A 25174-nucleotide genomic window follows, 5' to 3' on the forward strand; every position below is an offset into this window, starting at 1 on the left:
GGCCACAGATGTGTCCTCTGGCCTGTGAACTTGTCTCCTCAGACCTCTCCAGGTCACACCCTTCTTGCCCACCCCCGGCGTCTCCAGCACCATTGAACTATCCCGCCTTCTGCTGGGCTCACATAGGAAAATGGTGCTGCTCTGCCCCTCTGGAGACACTGGCTGCCCTGAGCCTCGGCGAGCTCGTGAGAAGCTCTGATCTTAAGGGCCTCATCCTGGAGGAGAGCAGGGGTTTGCGGTGGCTCTGGAATCGGGATGTAAGTTGGGAGGGAGGCGGCGTGTCCTTCTAGCCTCCATAAGGGAAAATGGGTATCCTGGGGCAGTGGCCAGTCATCTTCCTGGCTTCTCAGGATTGGACTTGGCCTGTCAGTCCCCACCAGGAACTCCTACACCTCAGGTGAAACTACTCACACCTGCAGTGAGAAGTGGTTTTCCTCCTGGCATCAACAAACTCCTCCATGTGACACAACTGTGGTCTGGGTGAACCTGCTTCCCAGGAATGGGGCAGGAGGGAGAGAGAGGCTTTCCTGGGGTAGGTGCTCAGTGTCCAGGAACATGGCGGACCTTCTAACTATCCTACTGTGAGCTCTACAGGGCCATCAGTGCTCCAGTGCTGACGCAGGGAGGGCTCAGGAGGAGGCTGGGTTGTTGGAGTCTCCACTTGCCCCTGCCCTCTCCACTGGGGTCCACACTGGCTCCTTCTGATTCCCCGAAAGTGCCTGCTCCTTGTGGCCAGGGGGAGGGCCCCTCCTGCCAGCTCAGCTCTTTCTCCTGGGCACTGGGACCATGCTCCCACCCAGCCACTCCTGCCATCCTCAGATGCTGGCTAACATGCCGCTTCTTCAAGGACAAGTTCCCTGACTTCCAGGTGGGGCCAGTCCTCAGCACACAGCCACGAAGCTCTTCATGACGCCCCTCGCGCTCCCCACTGGGTCCTCTGCACCTTCTTTGCCCTCAAAAGCCACTCGCTGAATGCGTGATGGAATCCCCTGGCCTCATAAGAAAGGAGCTTCGTGGGCAGCCAGGGGGGCACGTCCTCCGGGACGAGGGCCAGGCAGCCTTGCTGGACCCTCCAGGGAGGCTCCAGACTCACGAGGGACAGGCTCTGAGGCCATCCCCAGACAGGTGAGGCAGCCGAGGGTCATGGAAGGGGGGACTGGACCTTCATCATCAGCTGCAGATGTGCCAGATGACAGAGGCAGGAGGAAACAGAGGGTCCTTGAGCCAGGTTGGACGTGACTGACATTGGGGGACTGGTGGGGGGAATCTGGGTTCGGGTCACTCACGTATCTATACAGCTGCTTTGGGTTGTGTTTACTAGTTTCCTAGTAAAGCTTTTGAAAAACATTCCAAGCACTGCTGAATTGGGAAAAAAATGTTGCTAACATGTGGGTCTGGATCCCTAAGGCGAGGGGGTGGCTCACTAGAGGCCCAAACAGCCGGGATGAGGGCTGCCCCTGCGGGAGAACAGAGCAGGCTGACTGCGGGTGAACCCTCCAGGGGGAGCACCCACCCCCGGGTGCTTCCTGCCACCTGTCCTGGCTTGTGCTCCTAACTCCTCCGCACCCTGACCTCACTTCCCGGCTGGGCTCGGGCCTGCCTACGCCCCATGGCATGCAGAGGTCCCCCTCTGTCCTCCCTGCCTTGAATTTGCCTTTCTTCAGGCTTTTGCTCAAAGCACTTCCCCTGTCCGAGCTGGCCTTCCTTGTCTTTTCCAGTTCCAGGCTCTGGGCCAATCTACTGCCTTCATGACACCTGTGGTCACCCGTATACAGCCTTGTGCCAGTTACCATTACTTCCCACAAGTATGACTTCTCAACCCAGCTAGGTGGCTTGATAGGCCCAGCCTTAGGCTTCTGTACGAAGGGTTCGACAAACATTCTTTGCCTGAAGCTTTGGATCCCAGAGCTAGAGGCCCTACCCTGTGCCTCCAACATGGTGCTCTGATGAATGAATCAATCACAAAGGCAGAGCGTCCCCCACAGTCCTGATGCTCCCTTTGGTGCAGGCAGCTGGAATCTTAGCCAGCTTGTATCACAGAAGAGGAACCTGAAGCTTAGGAAGCTTTTGCAACTCCCCCCAGATCACACAGCAGGGAAGGGTGGAGCTCAAGTGAGGGCCTGCCTCTCCTGCACCCCCGCTTGGATCTGCCTGGGGAGTTTCTGCCACCCCGAGTCCCACCTCTCCCTGCTACCCCCATCCCCAGGCAGCAGCTCACTTCTGGCACTCGTCCAAAACAAAGGCCCGTGGGTGGTCATCTCCAGACATAGTGATGACGGTCTCACGCTCGAAGGCCCCTGGGCGGGTCTGGTCCACTGTGTGGCGCGTGATGGTGGATGTCGTGTAGCTTGTCCAATAGAGAGTGTCCCAGCCACGGTGATAGGCCAGGCCTTCCACGGAGCCCACGTCTGTGAAGAGACAGGAGCAGCCATTTGTCAGGAGGGCCCAGAGGGCAGCCTGCACAGGAGCCGTGGGGGACAGCCTGGGGCACGTGCTCTCCTGGCTGGAAGGCGAAGTGTGGGGTATGGGAGTGCATGAGGTGCAGCAGAGAGGGCTCGGGGGCACCAGGGTCTGACTCAGTGCCCCAACCTCTGCTGTCCTCACTCAAATGACCTGTGGTCACCTCTCAACCCTCTCCCACTGAGGGCAATCGGGCTTTCTGGTGTGTTTGCACTTTCCTGGAGCTGCAGTTCTGCTGAGCTGAGTGCAATGTAGATTTCTGTAAATCAAATCCTGCTTGGGCTGTACTGGGGAGCCCCCTACTTAAAAAGACCCTGAGCTGGATTGATTATTTTATAAAGCAGACATCTTAAACTCAGGTTAAAGAACCAAGGCACAGTGAGAGACACAGCCGAACAGCAGTGTAAGAGAAAAGACTCGAGTGTTAGTGGCTATAAGCGATGGTGGCTGCCAAAGGGCCATGCTGTGGTATGGTCTGCAGACAGCCGGAGGTGAGGGGACATCCCTTCCAGGGGTCTGGGGATTGATGTGCCAGTCTCTCCTGATCAAGCTACGAGCATGGAGTACCGAGTTTAGCTTCGGATGCTACATTTTTAGACAGACATGCAGGCTGGACTACGTGCAGCAGAAAATGTCCCAGAAAAGGCTGAAAGGACAGGTCTGTATACGTAGCACCTAGTTCGGTGCCTGGCAGGTCTTTATGGACCAGCTGAATAAATATATGAGCAAATGAATGAGTCAAGGGACCCGGTGGTAACCAGGCTGAAGAAGAGAAAATGTAGCAGGATGCAGTTTTCAAAGAGCTGAAAGGCTGTCCTGTGATGACAGCCCTGACACTGTAACTGCTCTTTCCAGAGCACACACTCCGTCCCCAGCATCACTGAGCTAAGCCTTCCTGCGCAGCAGCTCGAGGAATCCTGTCTCAGATGAGACACTCATCCACGCAGATGAGAAGGCTCAGGCTTGGCAAGAGCAGGAAACTGACCCAAGTTATTGAAAGCCCAAGTGACTGGAGCTCAGCCCCATGTCTGCAGCCTGGGTTTGTAAGCGTTGGGCTCCACAGAGACCTCTCGCTTGTTCTGTGCAGCCCTGAAGGCAGAACTAGGACCAGTGGCGGGAGGAAGTCGGGGGCTGCCGCTGACTCCAAATCAGGAGTCATGTAACTGCGGGGGTGCAGTTGGATTCAGCTGAGTTGTAGCTGCTGGGATTCAGACCTAGGGTAGAGTGCCTGGCTGGGGTCTAAGAGTCTGTGCTGCTCCCCGCCCCATGTCCCACTTCCTGGGAAGACTTAGGGTCTGGGCTCACTTTCCACAATGGTGATCCTCCTGGAGCCATCGTCGTTGATCTGTTGGATGTTCCCAAAGTGGATGTCGCTGAAGAAGATGCGATTGGGGGTGCCCGGAGAGGTGCCTGCCCGGTAGTCAAAGGCCAGGGCGATGACATTCTTCATGTGCTCAGGGTCCTCGAAGGGCTGCACGGGCGCATTGAGGTTGCGCTCATCCGACAGGTGGATACTCTTGAGAATGGTGCGCTCTGAGTAGAGCAGGTAGCCGGCATACTCGCGGCACGATGCTCCGTCTTCAGCCAGCATCCCGTGGGCACAGGCGCAGGCCCGCTGCCCACGGCCCCGGTACAGGCACAGCTGCTGGCACCCGCCATTGGCCACCGCGCACACGTTGGTGCCTGGGGGAGGGGAGGGTACAGAGGGCAGGGCCTGCCTTGGGAAAGGCTCGCTGGTGCCTTTGTCATCCAGGCTTTGGCGAAAGCTCTGCCCTCTGCCTCGGTATCCCCACCTTGAATGACCCTCCAGGGCCCAGAGCCCAATGCCAAGATCTGTCCCAGAGCACCTCAGCCTTTCCTCCCCATCCCTGGGTCTCTCGGGCCATCGGAAGTTGCCCCATGGGTCTAACTTGTCTCCCAGCCCTCTCACACTGGGTTCCCTGGGGAGCACTCTCCCAGGCCAGAGTCCCCCTCACCTCTCCACCCCAGCCCAGAGCCCCAGCCTCACCTTTCTGCCGGTCCCGGTTGAAGACTTTGATGTCTTTAAGCTGGACGCCGATGCCGGTTCGCAGGGGCACGGAGTCTGTGGCATTGTCTTTGCTCCCGCGCTTGATAGAGCCGTTGGCATGAGTCCTGAGGGAAGGACAGGGCACAAGCAGGGCATCAGTGGAGCCAGGAGGGAAGGAAGAGATCAGCTGAGGAGGCCAGGACAGAAGCCCTCACCTGTCACTCCAGTAGATGAAATCCTCAAACACAGACACTGAAAACATGTCCATGTTGTTGCTGGACAGAACCACCTCGCGGTTCTCACCCGTCTCCAGGTCGATCCGTTCAATCTTGTCTGTCCGTGCATCGCACCAGTACAGCTTCCCATCCTACAGGCCAGAGGCACCCACCTCACCTCCAGGGCTGAGCTCGCTGCCAGCCCCATGTCTGGGGCAGCAGGGAGTGCCTGGGCCAGAGTGGGGCCCTCAGTTCAGCCTCCCCTAACTCACTCCTGCCTCCTGCATACACTCCCGCCCACTGCCCTGCTGATAAGGTGACCTCCAGGCATCTCTCCACTCCCCCACTCCCCACTTCTGAGCGACCCCTGCCCATCATCTCTGTGGTAGCAGGAGTCCTACTCTGGGTGGAGGGCTGGGCTGGGAGACCCCGTGACTTCCCCTGGGGTCCAAGTCCTCCCAGAATGGGCTCATCACAGGCAACAGGAGCCTGGGTCAGGGGTCTACCATCGGATCCAAGGCCAAGTTGGCGTGCGAACCTGGTAGTCCACTGAGATGCCGTTGGGCCAGCTGATGCTGACGTTGACCAGCACCACACGCTCCGTGCCATCTAGCCGAGACCGCTCAATACGTGGATACTGACCCCACTCAGTCCAGAACAAGTACCTGTGGGGTGGGGGTGGAAGTGGGGGTCAGTCCTCAGACCCTGGAGGAGACAGGGCCTCATCAGCATGGGCCATGGGCAGAATGACAAGGCCAGTCTGTCCAGCTCCTCACCCTTTCTCCGGGTGGACGGTGATGGCCCGGGGCTTGTCTAGACCCTGGGAGATCACCACGTAGCGGAAGGAGCCATTGAGCCGGGCGACCTCGATGACATCAAAGCCCTGGTCTGTCCAGTAGATGTTGCCTAAGGAGAGAGTTGGTGGGGCTCAGGGAGGTTGGGTGAGGACAGGTGGATCTGGTGTCTCCGAGCCCCCAGGCACCCCTACAGCTCCTCTTCCTGCTCCCGCCAACTCCTCCTCTCACTTCGTCCCCCAGTCCTCTGCCACACCTCAAGCCCCACAAACCTGCCCACTGCTCACCTGCGATCCAGTCCACTGCAATGCCCTCCACACGGCCAATGCCATTGGTCACCACGTCTTCACGCCACGTCTGGTCCCGCTTGGCCCGGCTGATCGTGCTCAGGCCCATGTCCACCCAGTAGATGGTGTCATTTTCTGGAGGTGGAGGAGGTGACATGGGGATGCCCAATAAGGCAGGAGTAAGATGAGGGGTCAAAATCTCACAAGGCTCAAGACAGAGGTGAGAGAGTGCCGGAGGGGCCAGGTGCTTGGAAGGGGAGGTGGAGTCGGGGTGGCAGCTGTAGCAAGTGCCCCACCTCAGGCCAATTCAGGCAGCCTCTCACTGGACCCTCAGGGCACACCACACCACCCCTAAAGCTCCTACGCCACGCCCAACTCCCTCTGCCACCAAATGGCTCACCAGCGTGGAAGTCGATGCCGACAGCCAGCGAGGTCCCGGACACTGGGACCAGGGCATCTGACTTGTCATTGGGATCCAGGGGAATTCCCCTGATTCCCTCATGCACAGAGTACAGGAGAAAGGAACCTACGCCTGAAAGACAAGGAAACTTAAGGCATGGGTATCGCCAACACTCCCTTAAGCTTGGTTCCTGTCACCCTCCAACTGTTCTCTGCTTCTCCTTTGATATCATCCCCCCCGCCATCATCCCTATCCTCCACCCAGCACACACACCCTAGCCTGAGGCCAGAGCATGGGCCGGGAGGAAGCGCACCAGCTGGTAGCTCTGGGGAACCACCTGCAGGACCCCTAGCCACCATGAGAGGGCAGCAGAGACTCGGATTTCTCACCCTGTGCTCTGCCGGCCTCCACCCAGCACAACCCAACCCTGCACCCCTGCAAGTTCCTTAGGGAAAGTCTGGGAGTTCAGATCAGACAATCAGGACTAGGTGACTCCAAAATCTAGACTTCCAGTTTGGTGCTCAGCCTGATCCTAGTTTCCTCTTTGTCCTCCCTCTGTCTGGTCTATGCCACACCCTCTCTCCAACATCAAAAACTCAACCCCCTAAGGTCACTCCGAAGCCAGTCTCATTCCCAGTTATCCCATTTCTTTTTCTTTTCTTTTCTTTTTCTTTGTTTGTTTTTTTTGAGACGGAATTTCACTCCTGTTCCCCAGGCTGGAGTACAATGACGCGATCTCGGCTCACCACAACCTCCGCGTCCCAGGTTCAAGTGATTCTCCTGCCTCAGCCTTCCGAGTAGCTGGGATTACAGGCATGCACCACCACGCCCGGCTAATTTTGTATTTTTAGTAGAGACAGGGTTTCTCCATGTTGGTCAGGCTGGTCTCGAACCCCGGCCTCAAGGTAATCCGCCTGCTTTGGCCTCCCATAGTGCTGGGATTACAGGCATGAGCCACGCACCTGGCTCTTTTTTTTTTTTTTTAATTGAGATGGAGTCCAGCCCAGGCTGGAGTTCAGTGGCGCAATATTGGCCCACTGCAACCCTTGAGCCTTCCCGGTTCAAGTGATTCTCCTGCCTAGGTCTTCTGAGTAGCTGGGATTACAGGTGCCCACCACGAGGCCCAGCTAATTTTTGTGGTTTTAGTAGAGACGGAGTTTTGCCATGTTGGCCAGGCTAGTCTCAAACTCCTGACCTCAAGTGATCGGCCGGCCTCAGCCTCACAAAGTGCTGGGATTACAGGCGTGAGCCACTGCGCCTGGCCCAGTTTTCCCATGTCTTGAGGCACCACTACCCATGCACCTCAGAATCCTCCCTTGCCTTTATCCCTTTGATACAGCACATCCCAAAGTGAATCCCCACATGGTCCCTGGTTGCTCAGACTCAGTGAAAAAAAAATGAATGGTCAAGTGAGTTTTGGAAAACCCCAAACACTGGAAAAATTCTTGGCACACATAAACATATTCAAGGCTCTGAGAAGTTCTGCAGCACAAAACACTTTTAAACTTTGTTCAACTCAGAGTTTCTTTTGGTAAAATCTACCCACATCAAAGAGGGAGTCTCCTAGGAGTGCACTTTTGGGAAATGCTGTCCCCCAGCAAGCTCATAAATCAGTTAGCAGGTTCTTGTGAAATGCGTCTGGGTTTCATTTCTTTTCTTCAACCCTTACTGAGCCCAGCCCAGGCCCATCATCTCACACTCTGATTACTCCTAATGGCCTCCTAACTGGTTTAACCGCCTGGGTTTCTTCCCCACCACCAATGCGGCCAGGTTGATCTTCCCCAAACATCACTTTCCAGGCACTCCTGGCTGAGAACACAGGAGCCCCGCCTAGCTCACAGCCTTATCTCCAGGACTTCCCCACACTTTGCCCACCACTCTTGGCTGGGGCTCCTGCACACACCTTGCCTTGTGTATAGTTCCCTCTCCTTTGAACAATGCATCCAAATCCTACTTGTCCTAGAAAACCCAGCTCAGAGCATGCCTCTTCCATGCAGCTGCCCCGATCTGCCTGCTGACATCTATTTTTCCAAAATCCTACTGGAGGCACTGGAGAGTCATAGTCCAGTGTCCCCTACACGATGAATGTAGTCTTGTCCCCAAGGTAAGAAGAGGAAGGTGGGGCTGTAGGATAGGAGGGGTCAGGGTTGGGGAGCTGGGACAAGGCTGGGAGGAAAGCCAGGCACTGACCCTCGCAGGCCTGCTGGCCACTCCGGAGGCTATAGCCGGCTGTGCACATGCAGGAGCGGGTCGTCTCTGACGTGGGCAGGCAGAGCTGGGAGCAGTCACCGTTGTTGACACTGCAGGGGTTGGTGCCCTTATGGTCTGGGGGCAGGTGGGAGGCAGAGGGAAAGGGTTAGGTGGCCCTCCTTGGGACCTCAGGGTCAGGCTTGGGCTGCTCAGAAACAGGATGGTCACTGACTACCCTGGACCTAATGGGGGTCACCACCCTACCCAGCTCTCAGGTTTTCTGTCCTCCTGGGCCCCTGGCCTTGTGAACAGGGCTGCTGGGAGCCTATAAGGCGCCTTTGTGGTAAGGAAACAAGGAGCCCCTTTGGGTGGTGGGTACAGCCTAACCCTTACTCCCTTGCCCCATGGCCCTGCAGCCTGCAGCTCTGGACGGCTCCCCTGTTGCCCCTGAGCCCCCAGCGGCCGCCCGGCCTCGCACCTACCCAGCTGGATGCTCTCGTCATAGACCTTCATGTGCATCACCAGGGTGGTGCTGTTCCGAAGGACCACGGAGCCCGAGCCGTCAGCCTTGCTGCATGTGCCCATCTTTTCCGACACCTGATCTGCCCACCACAGCTTGTCCCCTGGGGCAGCAGGAGGGGATGAGACCCTTGGGAAGGCCCCACACCCAGCTCTCCTGAAGGGCCCGTTGGCCCTAAGTCATCAGGCCCGCCCCACATGGTGAGAGACTGCCCCAAGCCAGCCCCTGTCTCCCAGTAGGTCTGGCCTGGCCTGCTCTGTGTCATCTCTGCTTCGCCCAGCAGCCCTCACCCATGATGGCCAGGGCAGTGGCCTTGCCCAGCTGGCTCCGCATGGCATCGATGACCTCCAGCCCACTCCCATCCAGGTTGCAGCGGTTGATGGTATGGTTCCCGGAGCTGATCCAGTAGAGTTTGCTTTCAGGGAAGTCAATAGCCAGGCCTGGAAAAGGGGGAGTCACTGCTGGGGAGTCTGGCCCAGGGCTGGGGATCCAGGGAAGGGAGCAGAGGATGTGTGTGAGAGTGTGTGGCTGTGCGTGGGGGGAGGTGAGGGGGCAGGTGGTGAGAACAGGCACTAAGCTAGGGCTCTGGGGAGGCTGAGGGGCAACTGAGGGACCCTGCAAGCACCTGCTGGTCAAGGAATTAGGGAAGGGCTGTGGGGGTGGGCAGGGAAGCTCGTACCCACTGGGCCCTTCTGGCCGTTGAAGAGCAGGGTGCGATTGCTGCCATCCATGTTGGCCATGCTGATGTTGTCACCATCGGTCCAGTAGAGCTTCCTGTGGGGAGGGTGCCAAGAGGGAAGGGTCAGGGTCCTCTTCTTCCCAGCCCCACACCCCATGCTCCCCGGCCCTGGGCCCTAGACTGACCCACGCAGAGGGTGGACGACAAGGCCATGGGGCTGCTCCAGGCCCTGCACCACTGCGTTCTTGAAGGAGCCATCCAGCCGGGCCACATTGATCTGCTTCTTATTAGTGTCATAGCTTGTCCAGAACAGGTTTCGGGAGACCCAGTCCACAGCCAGCCCGTGGGCATTTGGCAAGTCTGGGGGCACAAGTAGGGAGTCAGTTGTTGGGTGTCTGCAGGGCAGTGGATCAGGAGGGGAGCCAGTGTGCTTTCTGGAGAAAAGGGATCAGGAAACCAGGCTGGAGCACTGAGGGGGAACAGGACTGGGAGAAGGACCACTTGGACCAAGTAGACCAGGGTTGGGAGCAAGGGGCGGGTGGAGGTGCCCATGTCCACTGGTGGGCATCCAGGGCCAGGAAGAACCTGCAGAGACGACTGTCTCCACTCCTGTGCCGTTGATGAAGGCCCGCTTGATGGCCTGTGTCCGCACGTCAGACCAGTACACACGCTGCTCGCGGGCATCGTAGTCTAGCACTGTGACGTTGTCGATGTCGGGCACCGTGAAGGAGATGATGTAGTTGTAGTAGGGAGCATCCAGGTCCACACCTCGGATCTCCATCTGACGTGCGTACAGCAGGAACTTCTTAAACTCTGTGGGGCACGGGCTGGTCACTGAAGGCAGTCCCTGCCTCTGTGCTTCCCACCAATCCGGTTTCAGGCCCTGCCTTCTTCTGGATCCGTCTGTTTGCTACTGGCCCTTGGCTCCGTGGACATACCCCACTGGGTGCAGCCCCCCTGGCAGACCTGCAGCCCCTTCTCACAGTGGCTGTCTCTGGAACCTCTCCTATCGGGACCCTCCCGACTGGGACTCTGCCTTAGCTGACAACCGGGATCCTGGGGCCTGCGGCCTTCCCTCCAGCCTCAGTTGCTCACTGGCTCTGGAGGGAGGGGCTCCTACCATAGCAGGTGGTGTTGTCCTTGTGGAGCTTCATGAGGTGGGGGCAGGCGCAGGACACGGTCCGGTTGTAGTTGATGAGACACAGGTGGGAGCAGGGGCCCCGGCCCCCATTGGCCTCACAGGGATTGGGAGCTGGGGGCAGGGTGGAGAAGAGAAGAAGCCAGAGCATCCTGTGACTTGCTGCTCCCTACATGGACCACCCCTTCCTCGCCCACTCTCCTCCCCCTGTTCCAGCAGCCGCTACTGCTAGACCCTCCTCTGCTGCTAGACAGTGCCTCTGTCAACAGCCGGCCCACCCCTGCCATCCCAGCACAGACTTGCTCCTGTTCTCACTGCCCTCTCCTCTCCTAAGAGCTTCTACAGCTTCTAAAGAGGCTGCTGGCTCCCTTCCGGCTGCTCGAGGCCCCGAGCCCCTTACCCATGGGCTGGCGGGAGGGGTGGTACACCTGCAGGTCAAAGGGCTGGGTGTTGGTCCTCTGTACCACGGTGACATTGTGGCCGGTCCACTTGTTGGCCTTAGCCAGTGTGTTTGTTCGCCAGTCAGTCCAGTAGACCTCCCCCCCGTACAGCGTCACTGCAAACGGGTGCGACAGGAACTCGTGTCCCCGAAGCACCTCCATGTGGCCAGAGCCGTCGTAACGGGCTGAGTAAATGGCATCTGACCTAAGAGCATGATGGAGCAGAATGAGGATGCCAGCTGGGATCTCAGCCCTCAGAGCTCTGCCCAGGCGCCCACCCTCTGGGCCCTGGCCACAGCCCTCCCAGCGAAGAGCATGGGACCATTCCCTCCCCTAAGCCTTGCTGGCCAGAGCAGACAGACAGAAGGACCAAGGTGTGAGAACCCAACAGGTCCAGGTTTCACCTCTCAGGCCCCGATTCCCAAGCCCCAAGGGAATCTTTCGGTCACTTCTCCCCAGGGCTGCTGTCAGCACTCAGGGCTTTGATGAAAGTCAGAAAAAGGCACCCTCAGCGTGAACCCCGGGGGGCGGAGCCTGCAGTGAGCCGAGATCGCGCCACTGCACTCCAGCCTGGGCGACAGAGCGAGACTCCGTCTCAAAAAAAAAAAAAAAAAAAAAAAGAAGAGAAAAAGGCACCCTCCCTGGGCAGACCAATTAGAAAGAAGTTTCCCCTCCCTCTGGGCAGACACAGCCCCAGCAGAGGGAACAGAGTGGAGAGGACAGGTGAGTGGAGAGGATGGTACAGTGTGAATAACCACAGCTGATGGCCCTGCTTCCGCCTCCTCTACCCGCCCCCTCCCCTCGGCCCTGGCCTTCCCACGCCCCTCCGTCCTCCTCCTCCTGTGCCCAGTCCTTTGCCACCGTTCCTAGTTCTAGATCCCTTGATCCTTCTCACCACCCTCATCACCACAGGTCCCTCCCCACCCTGTCCTGGTGCCACAGACTTGGGCCTTCCCAGGGCACAGAGGGTGCTGACCTGGCGTCAATCCAAAGGATGCGCTTCTCCAGGTAGTCCACGGTGAGCCCGTTGGGCCAGCCCCCAGAGCCGGTCTCCCGGTGCACGGTGCGGCGCCCAGCCCCACTCATGGAGGCTGCCTCAATGCGGGGCAGGCTGGCATCCCAGTCTGTCCAAAACAGGATCCTGGGGAGTGGGGAGGGGTCAGGAGGGCTAAAGTCAGGGCCCTCAGGGAGCGACTGTGGTGGGATCGTAGGTAGAGGGTGGGAGGAGGCAGATGGCACTGAGGAGTAAGGTGTCCCTGGCCAGGCTGAATGGGACTTTGGGGGGCCATGGGGCCAAGAGAAGGCTGGGCAAGGTCCTCACCCATCCCGGGGATCCAGTGCGATTGCCCTTGGGTGCTCAATGTCACCGGCCAGCAGGGTGGTCCGGAGGGTCCCATCCAGCTTGGCCACCTCGATCTGATCCAGGTTACTCTCCACCCAGTAGATGTTGCCTGCAATCCAGTCTACAGCTAGGCCCTCGGGTGTGGCCAGGCCATACTGAATCACCACCTCGAAACTAGTCAGGGCTGGAGAAGAGAGGGCAGTGAAAGGTTAGTGTCTCCTGGGGAGCTGTGCATGAATGTGTGAAATCCTGGGAGCCCTCGGTGACCCACCCTCAACCCTGGCACTTCTGCCAAAGTTTCTGATGTGCCCATATTCAAGAGTAGGACTCCTATTGTCTCCCCAACTTTTTTTTTTTTTTTGAGACAGGGTCTTCTGTCACCAAGGCTGGATGCAGTGGCATGATCATGGCTCACGGCAGCCTCAACTGTTTGAGCTCAAGTGACTGCCATAAAGATTTTTCCATGCTAATACATTATGTGTGTGCCTCATTGTTTTAGAGACTGTTGCACAGTGTGGATATCATCACAGTTTACTTAGCCTCCCCCCTCGTTGATGGACATTTGTAATGGTTTCAAATTCAAGTTTGTATTATTACAAACAATACAAACTTCTCTAGTAAAATGTGCCTCTTAGAAGCCTTTGCTCAGATGTCACCTTCTCAGGGCACCTTCCTTGACCACACAACTGAAAACAGCCTGTTTTGATCACTGCTGCATGCCCACTGCCCAGTGTATACAGTGGGCACTCACTATTGTGTGTGACTGAAGAAGTCTGGGGTGCACCACGCTGCCTGGGACAGAAGGCAGCGTTCAGGTACGCCACTCCTAAGTGGCTTTTTTCTTTCAAGCCTGCAATTCTAGATCTGGGGAGCAGAGCTCCAGGCCATTCAAAGGTAAGGCTGATCATTTTGTTAATTATCAGGCTGGCAGTTCTGCTGACGATAATTACGGGGCGTCAGGCATGGAGACCCACAGCAAAATCTAACCCAATTAACAGAAGTGTGGGGGATGGGGGAGCCAAGCCTCTGCTTTGGGGCCACTTGGATGGGACCTGTGGCCCCTAGCGCCTGAGCGCTCCGCCTGCGTGCATCCCGCCTGGCAGCAATCGGTGGTCACCTCCGTTGTCCAGCAGCTTCCCGCGGTAGATCTTGTCCTCCACCACGTCGGTCCAGTAGAGGGCGCTCTGGCTGAGGTGGAAGTCCAGGGCGATGGTGTTGCGCAGGCCGGGCACCAGGACGCTGTAGTCTCCTTTGTGAAGATCGATGCGCCGGATTTCATGGCGGTTGGAGAAAATGATGAACGGCTTGAAGGGGTCTGGGATGGGAGGGATGTGAGGGGGTCAGCAAGGGGCTAGCTGCCTGTGTGCCACCCGTCCTGGCGCAGGCAGGTCTCTGCTGGTCCGGGCACTGGGGGCTAGGGTGGAAAACTCAGCCTTTGGCACCTGGCCACCAAGCCCAACCCACTGCAGCTCAGAGGCCTGCCTCGGCCTGCCCCACCACACCTCACTGTTGTCTCACCCAGGCTGCGGCAGCTCTCGCCGTCAGGTTCCAGGACCCAGCCCTCGTAGCAGGAGCACTTCACGCTGAACTTGTTCTGGTCGCACTTTTGGCTGCATTTGAGATGCTTGGCACAGTAGCTCTGGATCTGGCAGGTGTGGTTGTCGGGCCCCAGCTCCATGCCCAGAGGGCAGGAACACACAATGCCTTCGCCAGGTGCCACTGAGCAGTTGTGGCTGCAGCCACCGTTATTCAGAGAGCACTGGTCTAGGGGAGGGGCAGGCATGGAACAGACCCAGGGTCAGAAGCTGAGAGGAGGCAAGACCACGGCCCTGCTGGGCCCCAAGTCCTGGGCAGCCTGGACCAAGTCCTTGTGCCCTGCCCACGGCCCCATTCGTCTCCATTCCTGCTGAGCTTCAGCCCAGGACTTCCTGGGCTCCCTCAGGACCAGAGTTGGGACCCTTGCACCCACCAGCTGGCACCATACCTCCCCTTCCCACAGGGAGCACCCCTCAATATCTCTGTCTGGTCTCGATATGTTCCTGCCTTCTTGGGCCCAGGGTGGGGGCCCCAGCTTTTTGCCTCCCTGGGAGGGACCCTGGGAGGTCCTTAGGTCCAGTCCCCTTGTGCTGATCTCTCCTGATTTGGAGGGGTTTGGGGTGGGGTGCGGCAGGGCCTATACCACCCTTGGTCCTCTGGCACACCCTGGAAACTGCCAGCCTGACTGATAGCCTGTCGGCAGTTCTCCCAGCCAGTCCCTGTGGCCTTATCTTCCACTCCTCCCTTCCAAGGAACTGGGGGCTCTGCCTGTCTAAGAGGACCAGATAAGGCTGCTCTGCTCCTCATCCCCAAGTCACAACACATGGTCCTCCCTGACTCCCGGACTCCCCCAACCTCATTTCTTTTGGTCTTGAATGGGCATCCTCCTCCCCTTGCCTGTTTGTTTGTTTGGGACAGGGTCTTGCTCTGTCGCCCAGGCTGGAGTGCAGTGGCAGGATGTTGGCTCACTGCAACCTCCGCCTCCCAGGTTCAAGCGAGTCTCCTGCCTCTGCCTCCCAAGTAGCTGGGACTGCAGACATGTCCAGCTAATTTTTGTATTTTTAGCAGAGACAGGGTTTCACCATGTTGGCCAGGCTGATCTCAAATTCCTGAGCTCAAGTGATCTGCCCGCCTCAGCCTCCCAAAGTGCTGGAATGACAGGCGTGAGCCACCGCGCCTGCCCCCATGCCTTCTCACTCACTCTGCAAGTACTGCCTGTCCTTGGGAACCCCATGCAATCCCCACATCCTCCAGGAAGCCTGCCCTGACCATCAGCAGTCAACCCTGGTGCCTTTGTCTCCACAAGAGCACTCCGCATCTCTCTGTGGTATGCATGTGGGTGAGGGGTCCGAGTCTCCACAGCAGTTTAGGAGCTGTGCGACCTTGGCCCAGGTCTGGGGGACCACTATGGAACCCCTCTATGCCTCAGTGCTCCCATCTGTCAAACGGAGAAAACAGAGCACCTGGCCCCCAGGGATGCCTTGTGGATAAACTGCTCTAATGGCGTGGCTCACTCAGCACAGCGCCATGGGGAGCGCCAGGTCCACACAGGCTGCTGGTGACCACTCTGGGTGCTGCTCGCCTGCCCGGCTGCCAGAGCTGCTCTCTCCTAGACTCAGGTCCCCCCAAGACTGTCCTTGGCCCAGACTCCTACCCAGCCACCCTCCCCACCCTTCTCCTGGGACCAGGCCTCACCGCAGAGCTCGCCCTCATCTGAGCCGTCGCCACAGTCGTCGTTGCCATCACACAGCTTGTCAGGCGGCAGGCAGACTGAGGTGTTGTTGGCACAAGGGTGCGAGGGTGGCCTGCAGGCCAGGGACTCGCAGTTCTCCTCATCCGAGTTATCCTCACAGTCATTGTCGCCATCACACACCCACGCTTTGCTGATGCACCGAGCTGAGGGACAGGTGCATTATGAGGGCCCAGGCCCGGGGACTGGGGCTCCCCCTGCCCTTCCTTCCAGACCCCGTGGGCTTCTCTAATAGGGTCAGGATTGCAACGCTGTGGGGTCCACGAGGAACCCTGAGGCTTTTTGGGTCAAATTCACATAGGCAACAAACAAGGCAGGAATCTGCAGCAGGAGGTGCTGAAGCTCAACTCTGGCAGGGTTTTGGCTTCTCAGGTCCTCTGTGCAGGCTCTGGCCCTTCATGCCTTCCCCCACCCATGACACACAAGCTTCCTCTGGACTGCCTTTTGCCTTGCACTGTCCCCAGCACCACTCCACACAGCACAGTGCCATCCCCTTTGCCGCTACTCTGCTCTCAACACAGTCTCCTCCTGCCCACATTGTGCTGTTCCAGACGCCCTCCAACCATCCTCTTCACCTGAGTCCTTGCAGCCAAACTTGACACTGGGATCACAGACGTGGGTCACTCCCTCACAGCTCTTCTCATCGCTGGAGTCCATGCAGTCAGTGTCCCCATCGCAGCGCCACCGCAGGGGGATGCATAGTCCATCCAGCCGGCACTGGAACTCATCAGTGTGGCAGCCACCAGGGGGCCTCGTGGCTGCAGAGGGACAGTGGAGGGCCTCAGGAGGGAGGGGTTGCCCAGGTCAGCCCTCCTCATCCCTGTGCCCTGCCACCCCGGTAAGCCCAGCCTGGGGCTATGAGCAGAGGCAGGCCTGGAGAGTCTGCCAAGCTTTGCTGACACTCCTTGGAAGCACCAACTCAGTAGTAGAGTCAGGAGGCATCACACCTCCAGGGGCCCCACAATCACCTCATCTAATCCCCCCATTGACACCAGACATCTCAGCTGGAGAAGCAATTTGCTAAGGCCTGAGCCCAAATGCCCACCTTCTTAGCCTCTATTTCATTCATTCATGCCACAAATGTTTACTGAGTGCCTCCTGTGTGCCAGGCGCTGTCCTGGGGCCAGCACTGAACCAGACAAAGTCCTTACCCTCATGGAGCTTAGGTTCTAATGGGGAAGAGAGACAAGACATAACCCATAAATCTAGACTGTAATTTCAGGTATTGATAAAGCTATGGAGATAAAGCTGGGTAGAAGCTGAGACGGATGGGGGTGATCTTTCAGGTAAGATGGTCAGGGAAGACCTCTGGGCAGAAGGAATCTGAGCAGAGGCCTGCATGAAGAGCGAGTGAGCCCAGAGGATCCCTGGAGGCACACTCCAGGCAAGGGGAACAGCCGCTGCAAAGTCTCATCTCCGAGCTAGGACTATGCCAACACTTCAGAAAACAGCACACAGGCCAGGCGTGGTGGCTCACGCCTGTAATCCCAGCACTTCGGGATGCCAAGGCGGGCGGATCACGAGGTCAGGAGATCGAGACCATCCTGGCTAACATGGTGAAACCCCGTCTCTACTAAAAATACAAAAAATTAGCCAGGCGTGGTGGCAGGCACCTGTAGTCCCAGCTACTTGGGAGGGTGAGGCAGGAGAATGGCGTGAACCTGGGAGGCGGAGCTTGCAGTGAGCTGAGATTGCGCCACTGCACTCCAGCCTGGGCGACAGACAGACTCCATCTCAAAAAAAAAGAAAGAAAAGAAAACGCCACAGCTGCCCGGGAGGCAGAGCTTGCAGTGAGCCGAGATCACGCCACTGCACTCCAGCCTGAGCGACTGGAGTCCATCTCAAAAGGACTCCATCTCAAGGACTCAAAAGGGAGACTCCATCTCAAAAAAAAAAAAAGAAAAAAGAAAACGCCACAGCTGGAGTAGAGTGCAGGGGGAGGGGAGGGCAGGAATGCAGGTCAGAGGGGTAGGGGAGGGGGCCCTGCAGGCCGTGCAGAGGGGCTTGGCATTTGTTCCAAGGGTGCAGAGAGCCAGTACAGGCTCGAGGGCAGGGCCGGGGCATGATCTGACTTATGTTGTCAGGATCACTCTGGCTGCTGTCCTGAGATCTGACTCAGGAGGCCAGGAGAGGAGCAGGAGCACTGCCTGGTGGAGCCCCACACTCATACACTCATGCTGCCACAGGCACCCCGCTCCTCCCCCTTCCCTACCCTGGACCCAGCTGATGCTCTCATCTCATGCCGGGACTTTCAGCAGCAGTCTCTGAACTGATTTTCCTTTCTTGGGGCCCCTGAACCTCTTCTCAATCTAATCTTCCTCTAGGACTGTGTTCCGAAATCACCTCCTACATCACAGCAACTTCCGGCTTGGAAATCCTTCAAAGGTTCCCAGTGCTTCCCAAATCAAGCCTCTCACGATTTACACCTGCTGTCATCATCTGCCCCCTTTGAGGACAGCCTCATTCCCCACTGTCCCTGCACGAGCCTTTCCCTCGGTCTGAACGGCTCCACCTGGCCCCACTGTCACCCTACGGAAGTGCTCAGTTTCACCCTCTAAGTCTTGACGACAGCATTCTCCGGACCATGCCATCCCCACTGGAAGACTCTCCCTCCTGTCCATTTACCTGCAGTCTAAACACAACTCCTCCTGAATGGTCCCAGACCATCCAGCTCATACCATAGTTAACAACTGCTACCAATAGTGACACCCTGCTCCTCCACGCCAGGCCTCACATACCTCAGCTCATTTCATACAGGAGGATGCCCAGGCTCAGGGGAAGCAACTTGTCCAAATTTGCCCAGCTTATCTGGGAGCGGCAGGGAGCTCTTCTCACCACACCACACAGCCTCCAGAGGCCCCTTCTCAGAACCCTAAGGGATATCACCTGTGCCCCTCACCCTCCCCTTCACAGAGATAGCCCTGGAGACGCAATTACTATTTCCCAAGCTTCCTGTGGCCTTCTCTGTCCTCCCTCTCAGGGCAGGGCTCAAGGTGGGCACTCAACGCTGTCCAGTCTTCTCCTACTAGGGTGGGAATGTGCCCTAACTCTATAAGGCAGAGGCTGTAATCTAGTGGTCCATGGGTCAGATGAGGCCTGCAGGAAGAGTTTGGTCTGTAGTTTTTTTTAAACTTTTTTTTCTTTTGAGACAAGGTCTTATTCTGTCACCCAGGCTGGAGTGCAGTGGCGAGCTCACAGCTCACTGCAGCCTCAACCTCCTGGGCTCAACCTCTCACCTCAGCCTTCTGAGTAGCTGGGACTACAGGCATGTGCCTCCATGCCCAGCTAATTTTGTTTATTTTTTGTAGAGAAAGGGGTCTCACTATGTTGCCCAGGCTGGTCTTAAACTCCTGGAAACAAGTGATCCTCCTGCCTTGCCTCCCAAAGTGATAGGATTACAGGTGTGAGTCACCACACCCAGCCTTTTTTTTTTTTCTTTTCTTTTTTCAAGATGGGTTCTCCCTATGTTAACCAGGTTGGTCTTGAACCCCTGGCCTCAAGTGATCCTCCCACTTCACCCTCCCAGAGTGCTGGGATTATAGGCATGAGCCACCATGCCTGGCCCGCACCCAGCCTTTTAAAACTTCTAAAATCAACTGCCAGTTGGTATGGCTTGAATTGTGTTCCCTAAAAAGATATTAGTCCTATCCCATAATACCTGTGAATATGACTTTATTTGGAAATAGTGTCTTTGCAGATGGTCAACTTAAGATGAGGTCATAAGGGTGTATCCTAATCCAATATGACAAGTGTCCTCACAGAAAGGGGAAATGGGGATCTGGTGACAGACATGCCCACAGGGAGGACACCGTGTGAAGATGAAGGCAGAGATCGGGTCAAGCTTCGACAAGCCAAGGAGCTGCAAAGATTGCCAGCAAACCGCGGAGGCTGGGGAGAGGCCTGGGACAGAATCTCCCACACGGCCTCAGAAGGAACCCACCCTGCCAACAGTTGGGTCTGGGACTTCCAGCCTCCAGAACTGTGAGACGAGAGAAACTAATACTGTAGTGTTAAAAATTTGGTAGTTTTCACATAAAAATCTGCACATCTTCCAGGGCTAGGAAGCCAGCATTCCTTGAGAGGGCCCATTCCTCCAGAAAACTAGGTCCCTACTGCCCCCGAGGCTGGGCCCCAGAGGCCAGGGCACTGGGAGCCTTGTGGAGCCAGGCCCTCTCTCCTCTGTCTCTTCAGGCTCATTCATCCCTGCCTGCAGCATCCTTTTCTCAAGCTACTATTTACCAAACACAGGCCGTGTGCTGAGCACTTTTCGTGCGTGATCTCACTAAACTCCCACATCAGCGCTGTGGTGTTGGTGCTATTATTACCCCACTTTGCAGACGAAACTCACAGAGGCCCATGGAGATTAAGTAACTTGCTCAAGGCCACCCAGATAATAAGCTGCAGAGCTGGAGCTCAAACCCAAGGCCACCAACTGCAAAGCACATGATATTAACAGTGTGTGGCAATGATTTTTCGGCAACCTCCCTCTCCCACAGGACCGGGAGCTCCTGAAGGACAAGAGCCATGCCTAGGCTACCTCTGGCTCCCAGATGGTAGCCGACACACCGTGGGTCTGAAAGACAGATGGATAGGCTGGGTGTCTGATGCAGGGGGCTCGATCTCATCCCCGCCCCACGGGCCCCTGGTGCCCACCCTGGTTGGTGCAGTTGGCGTGTGTCTCATCACTGTAGTCTCCGCAGTCATTGTCCCCATCGCAGGTCCAGTGCTCGGGGATGCAACGCCCGCTGTTGCACTTGAACTGGGTGCTAGAACAGGAGTGGCTGCAGCCGGCTTCGTCACTGTTGTCCCCACAGTCATTGTCTGGCGGTGGGGGAAGAAGGGGAGAGGCAAAGCGGGAGTTGGTGGAGCAGCCTTCTCTGTGATCCCAGCTTGGGCCCCCTGCCCAGAACCCACCCTCAGCCCACCCTAACCCCCCCACTGGGAAAATAACAAACAGAAAAGACACAGAAACTGCATAGACTGCAGCATGCACCATGGCCCACGTGGTCAGGATGAGGAGGAGGAGAAGGCTCCCGGAGGGCCCCTCACTGAAGCTCAGAAAGGCTGGGTGTAGGGAACATTAAACATTTCATTTCCCCTTTCTGGCAGGTGTGGGAACAGGGGTCTGCTTGCTTTTGGGGGAAAGGCAGGGGTTTCTCTAGTTTTGGAGGGAGAGAGGTAGGTGGGGTGCAGGCGTGGCCGGGTTGAGACAAGCTTTACAGGCCTACCCTGAGGCTGGCACTGCTGAATACCATGCTCTGGGTGCCTGGCTTACAGGGGCCCTGCCTGTGGCTGGCAAGAGTGGGGGCCACTTCTGGACCAAGCTCGCTGAGGCTGGCTGAAGGAAGCTCCTGCTTTCTCAGCATTGGGTGGGGGCTGCTCGACTTGACCCTCTGTATTTATGGGACATGTGGTGGAGACTGGGGTTTGGGTTATGTTCCTGCCTCTTTTCCAACTGGATTTGCTTCTCTAACTCTCTCCTCCCCTTGCATCTTGGGCTTTTTGTCACCACCTCTCTGTCATCTCCTTTCCTCAGAGGCTCCCTCTGCTGTCTCTGCTTCTTTCCTGACCACTATTTGCTTTCTCCCTCTGTTTTCTGCTCTCCCTCCTCTCTGTTGCTTTTTCTTCATATCCTAGCAGCTCTGGAGTGGGGGCCTGGAGAACCTGCAGGGGGCTGGGGCCAGCTGGGCTCTGGGTGATGGTGCATGTGCTTCTATGCACTGACCGGCAGGCTCAGGACAGGTCTGTTCGTCAGAGCCGTCCCCACAATCCTTCTCTGAAACACAGAAACCGCCGGGGCAACCATTGGCATGCGAGACACAGCAAAAGTGAGGGGCAACGTGGCACTGACCCAACACATCCGCTCACACATCAGCTGGGACAGGAACCACTGGGGCAGCACGTCACAACACAACACAGACAGAACAGAGCCCTGAGACACCACACACGGCGGTCACCTGCCCGCACATTTACACACATACTAGCCCTGGTGGCTCAAGGCTGACATCACCTGGTCCATGGCTATCTGCCAGGTGGGCTTCTGAGCCTGAAGCCCAGAGCCTGAGGGGTGCACCAAGGACTCCAGGAAATGGGGGTTTGCAAGGAGAAAGGAGTCAGGCACCGGTTTCTCCTTGCTCTGCCTCTCTGGCCCATCTCACTCATCTCTCCCTGGCCTCCGAGCCCTACTAGAGGGTGGGCAGCTCAGGCCCTGCCTGGGGTAGGAATGACACTAAAAGGTGATGGTCTCCCCTTGGTCCATCGTGGCTCCCTCCAGGTATTTCTGACTTCTCCTATTTTCTCCCAGGCAACCCAGCAGGGATTCAGTGTCCTGGAGGGAGGCCCTGCTGGATTCTGAAGCCCTTTGCCTTCCCTGGAGGGCCTGGCTGTAGCCTCTAGCTGTCTTAGGAATCAGCAGGTGAAGAGAGCAAGCTCTTACCATTGTCGCATCTCCAGTTGATGTTGATACATCTGCCATTGTTGCAGGTAAACTGAGTCAGGGGGAAGCAGGTGGGATAGGCTGTGAGGAAGAAAGAGTAGCTGAGTAGGGCCTTCAGGATTACACAGCATCACAGTACTGGGCAGGTGAGTGCAGCGGCCCTCCCATAACCAGCAGCCCTTAGCCCAGTCAGGAAGGGTGGGGAAGGCCCCGCAGCAGTGCCTCGGCTGGAAACTCCACTCACTCATCCCCATGAGTCAGCAGACACAGGACCTGTGCTGAGTGCTTTTCCTGCATGAGTTTGCTGAGACACAATGCTGTGATGATGGGGCTCTCCTCTCACAGAGGCCACCGAGATTAACTCGCTCAAGGCCACCCAAGTGCTGGGTTGCAGGTGTCTCCGGCACCCCCAACTGGCATGCTCTCAGGATGCCCCTCCCCCAGGCCCAGCCTGACTCCCTCTGCCCATCCCTCTTACCACACGAAGCAGACTCATCAGAGCGGTCCCCACAGTCGTCATCCAGATCACACGTCCAGGAGATGGGGATGCAGCGGCCACTGGCACAGGAGAACTGGTTGGGGGGGCAGGTGCGGGCTGGGGGGCAGGGATGGGTGTGAGTACTCATTGTCCTGACCCTCTCTTCACTGCCTCTTCTTCCCTATTATTCTCTGCCTTTGGTGTCCCTTATTTCCAAGGATCCAAAACCATTTCTCTTAGAGAATTCAAAACCATCTCTCTGGTCTCACTGGATGCTTTACTCTTTCTCTCAAGGGGTCTCTGGTATCCTCCCAGGAGGAGATCTACCCTGCCTTGTTCCTCCTCTCCAGTCTAGAGCTATGCTCTGTCCCCTGCAAGCTCAGCCCTCTCAGTTTCCCAGGCTGGGAAGGGGATAGCAGACCCCACTCCTGCTCAGGGCTCCATCCCCTCTGCCCTAAATTCTTTTCCTCCTTTCATTTTATTTTTAGAGACAGGTCTCGCTCTGTTGTCTAGGCTGGAGAGCAGTGGCATGACCATGGCTCACTGCAGCCTCAACCTCCCAGGCTCAAGTGATCCTCCCACCTCAGCCTCTCAAGTAGCTGGGACTAGAGGTGCACGCCACCACGCCTGGCAGTTTTTTTAAATTTTTTTTGTAAAGAGTGGGAGGTCTCACTATGTTGGCCAGGCTGGTCTTGAGCTCCTGGGCTCAAGTGATCCTCTCACCTCGGCCTCCCAAAGTGCTGAGATTATAGGCATGAGCCACTGAACCTGGCCCCCTCGTCTCCCCTGCCTCCTTGACTGAGGGGTGCCTCGTGTGATCTGAGCCCCACTCCACACCTGAACAAGTGGCATTGGACTCATCTTCACTGTTCCCACAGTCATTGTCCCCGTCGCAGAGCCAGCGGTTGGGGATGCACCGGTTGTTCTCGCACTTGAATCGGTCCGAGGGGCAGGTGTGCTGATCTGGGGAGGGAATGAGTCAGGGTTCAGCGAGAAGTTGGGTGCCCCCAGCTTCCTGCCCGCTCCAGTATAGGCACTGCCAGAGCCGAGCTGCCCTGCAGGCCTGCCATCCAACAGGGTGGGGCAGGGCGTGTGACTCACGGCAGAGGGCTGGGGCCTCATCACTGTTGTCCAGGCAATCGTTGTCTCCGTCACACTTCCAGCGCTCCTGGATGCAGCGGCTGTTGGCACAGGCAAACTCGCCCGGCTGGCACTGGGGTGGAGGCACGTAGGATGGGTTCGCTGTGGGCACCACAGGATCGTGAGGGGGAAAGTCAGACCCCGGTCGTGGGACAAGTACTAAGCCCTTTGCACCATTTTTGTTTGTTTTACTATTTTTTAATAATACAAAGTAATTTTTTCTAGTACAAAATTCCTCATGAAACAAATTATCTGGATGGAAACTGCAATTCTTTCCCAAGCAACAATAGCGATGTTTACTCTACTTAATGCTTGCTGTACTTCAGTGTGACCTGAGAATCAAATGGTGTCCAAGAGAGCCCATGGCCTCTATACCTCTGTCACCACCGAACAGGCTCTCCCCACTCCTTCCCTGACTTCTCCATGAACTTCCCCTTGGAAGTCATCTCCAGGAACCCCAGGGCCCTGCCCCGGTCCCTGGACTTTTTATTTCACAGTTTCATCGGTCCCACTAGCAGAAGTGAAGACGGCACCACATCCGCACAGGCTCCACCCCTCCTGTCCCCAGAACGTATGCCTCACCATCACTATCTGTCTTGGCCCATTAGCAGCTAAATCACGACGTCCTTTGTCTGTGCCTTGGTAACCTCCACAAGTGCAGGCTCCTGTGTGAGCCCGGTCTCCAGACCTCACAGCTGGGCGCTTGCCTGGTCTGACTCATCTCCCACCCCTCTCTAATCTCTGAAACTTCCCATGGCCCCACGGGTGGCGATTTCCCCTCCCGTATCCCATGGACCATGGACCTGGAGGCTGGTATGTGTCCTCCTTGCTCCTCACTGCTGTTCCCTGGACTGTTCTTCCCCTTACATCATGCTTCTGTACCAACCTCTACTTCTGGAAGGCTCCCAGGCTGCGCCCTGTCATCTGTAAGGGTTTTTAGCTCCTGGCTCACCAGCACTTTCTCCAAAATCACTCCTGGTTCAATTCTTGGTGACTTCAACTTCCATGTGGATGATCCTCCCATTACCTTGGCCCCTCCATTCCTTAACCCCTTCAGCCAACGCCCTCTCCTGACCCCAGCCACTCCCTTCTAGGTGTACACTATGGCTGCACTGACCCATTTTCACTTCCGGGATTCTATCCTAAGGAAACCATCCAGAATATGGGCAGGCATGATGATGTGAGAAATAGCAGAGGCATGATTACAAAACAGGCTCTGGGTCAAACTTCATGGGTTTAAATCCTGCTCTAACTTTGGGCCTCAGTTTTTTCATCTGTAAAATGGGGATAATAAAACCACTTTTCCCACCAGGATGTTTTTAGGGGTAAACAAATTACTGCAAGGGAAATGTCCATGACAG

At 56.9% G+C, this 25174-nt stretch overlaps 1 protein-coding gene across 1 annotated transcript in view; it reads right to left on the reverse strand.

Moving 5' to 3' along the window:
• The window catches only part of LRP1 (LDL receptor related protein 1), an 86891-nt gene that overhangs the window by 23407 nt on the left and 38310 nt on the right, over nt 1-25174 (reverse strand). The window contains exons 16-42 of the mRNA XM_003824883.6: nt 23775-23915; nt 23511-23636; nt 22674-22790; nt 22196-22276; nt 20413-20580; nt 16335-16517; nt 15705-15905; nt 13992-14237; nt 13591-13788; nt 12453-12657; nt 12108-12272; nt 11092-11336; nt 10674-10805; nt 10139-10366; nt 9739-9913; nt 9554-9648; nt 9165-9314; nt 8837-8977; nt 8355-8489; nt 6165-6296; nt 5765-5899; nt 5460-5589; nt 5222-5348; nt 4684-4835; nt 4469-4593; nt 3766-4143; nt 2219-2408 (exon numbers count right to left, since the gene is read on the reverse strand). Of these exons, the coding sequence (XP_003824931.1) occupies nt 2219-2408; nt 3766-4143; nt 4469-4593; nt 4684-4835; nt 5222-5348; nt 5460-5589; nt 5765-5899; nt 6165-6296; nt 8355-8489; nt 8837-8977; nt 9165-9314; nt 9554-9648; nt 9739-9913; nt 10139-10366; nt 10674-10805; nt 11092-11336; nt 12108-12272; nt 12453-12657; nt 13591-13788; nt 13992-14237; nt 15705-15905; nt 16335-16517; nt 20413-20580; nt 22196-22276; nt 22674-22790; nt 23511-23636; nt 23775-23915 (4501 nt within the window). The remainder of the gene's footprint in view (nt 1-2218; nt 2409-3765; nt 4144-4468; nt 4594-4683; nt 4836-5221; nt 5349-5459; nt 5590-5764; nt 5900-6164; nt 6297-8354; nt 8490-8836; nt 8978-9164; nt 9315-9553; nt 9649-9738; nt 9914-10138; nt 10367-10673; nt 10806-11091; nt 11337-12107; nt 12273-12452; nt 12658-13590; nt 13789-13991; nt 14238-15704; nt 15906-16334; nt 16518-20412; nt 20581-22195; nt 22277-22673; nt 22791-23510; nt 23637-23774; nt 23916-25174) is intronic.

Source organism: Pan paniscus, chromosome 10, assembly GCF_029289425.2.
Source record: "Pan paniscus chromosome 10, NHGRI_mPanPan1-v2.0_pri, whole genome shotgun sequence".
In the NCBI taxonomy this organism is placed as follows: Eukaryota; Metazoa; Chordata; class Mammalia; order Primates; family Hominidae; genus Pan; species Pan paniscus.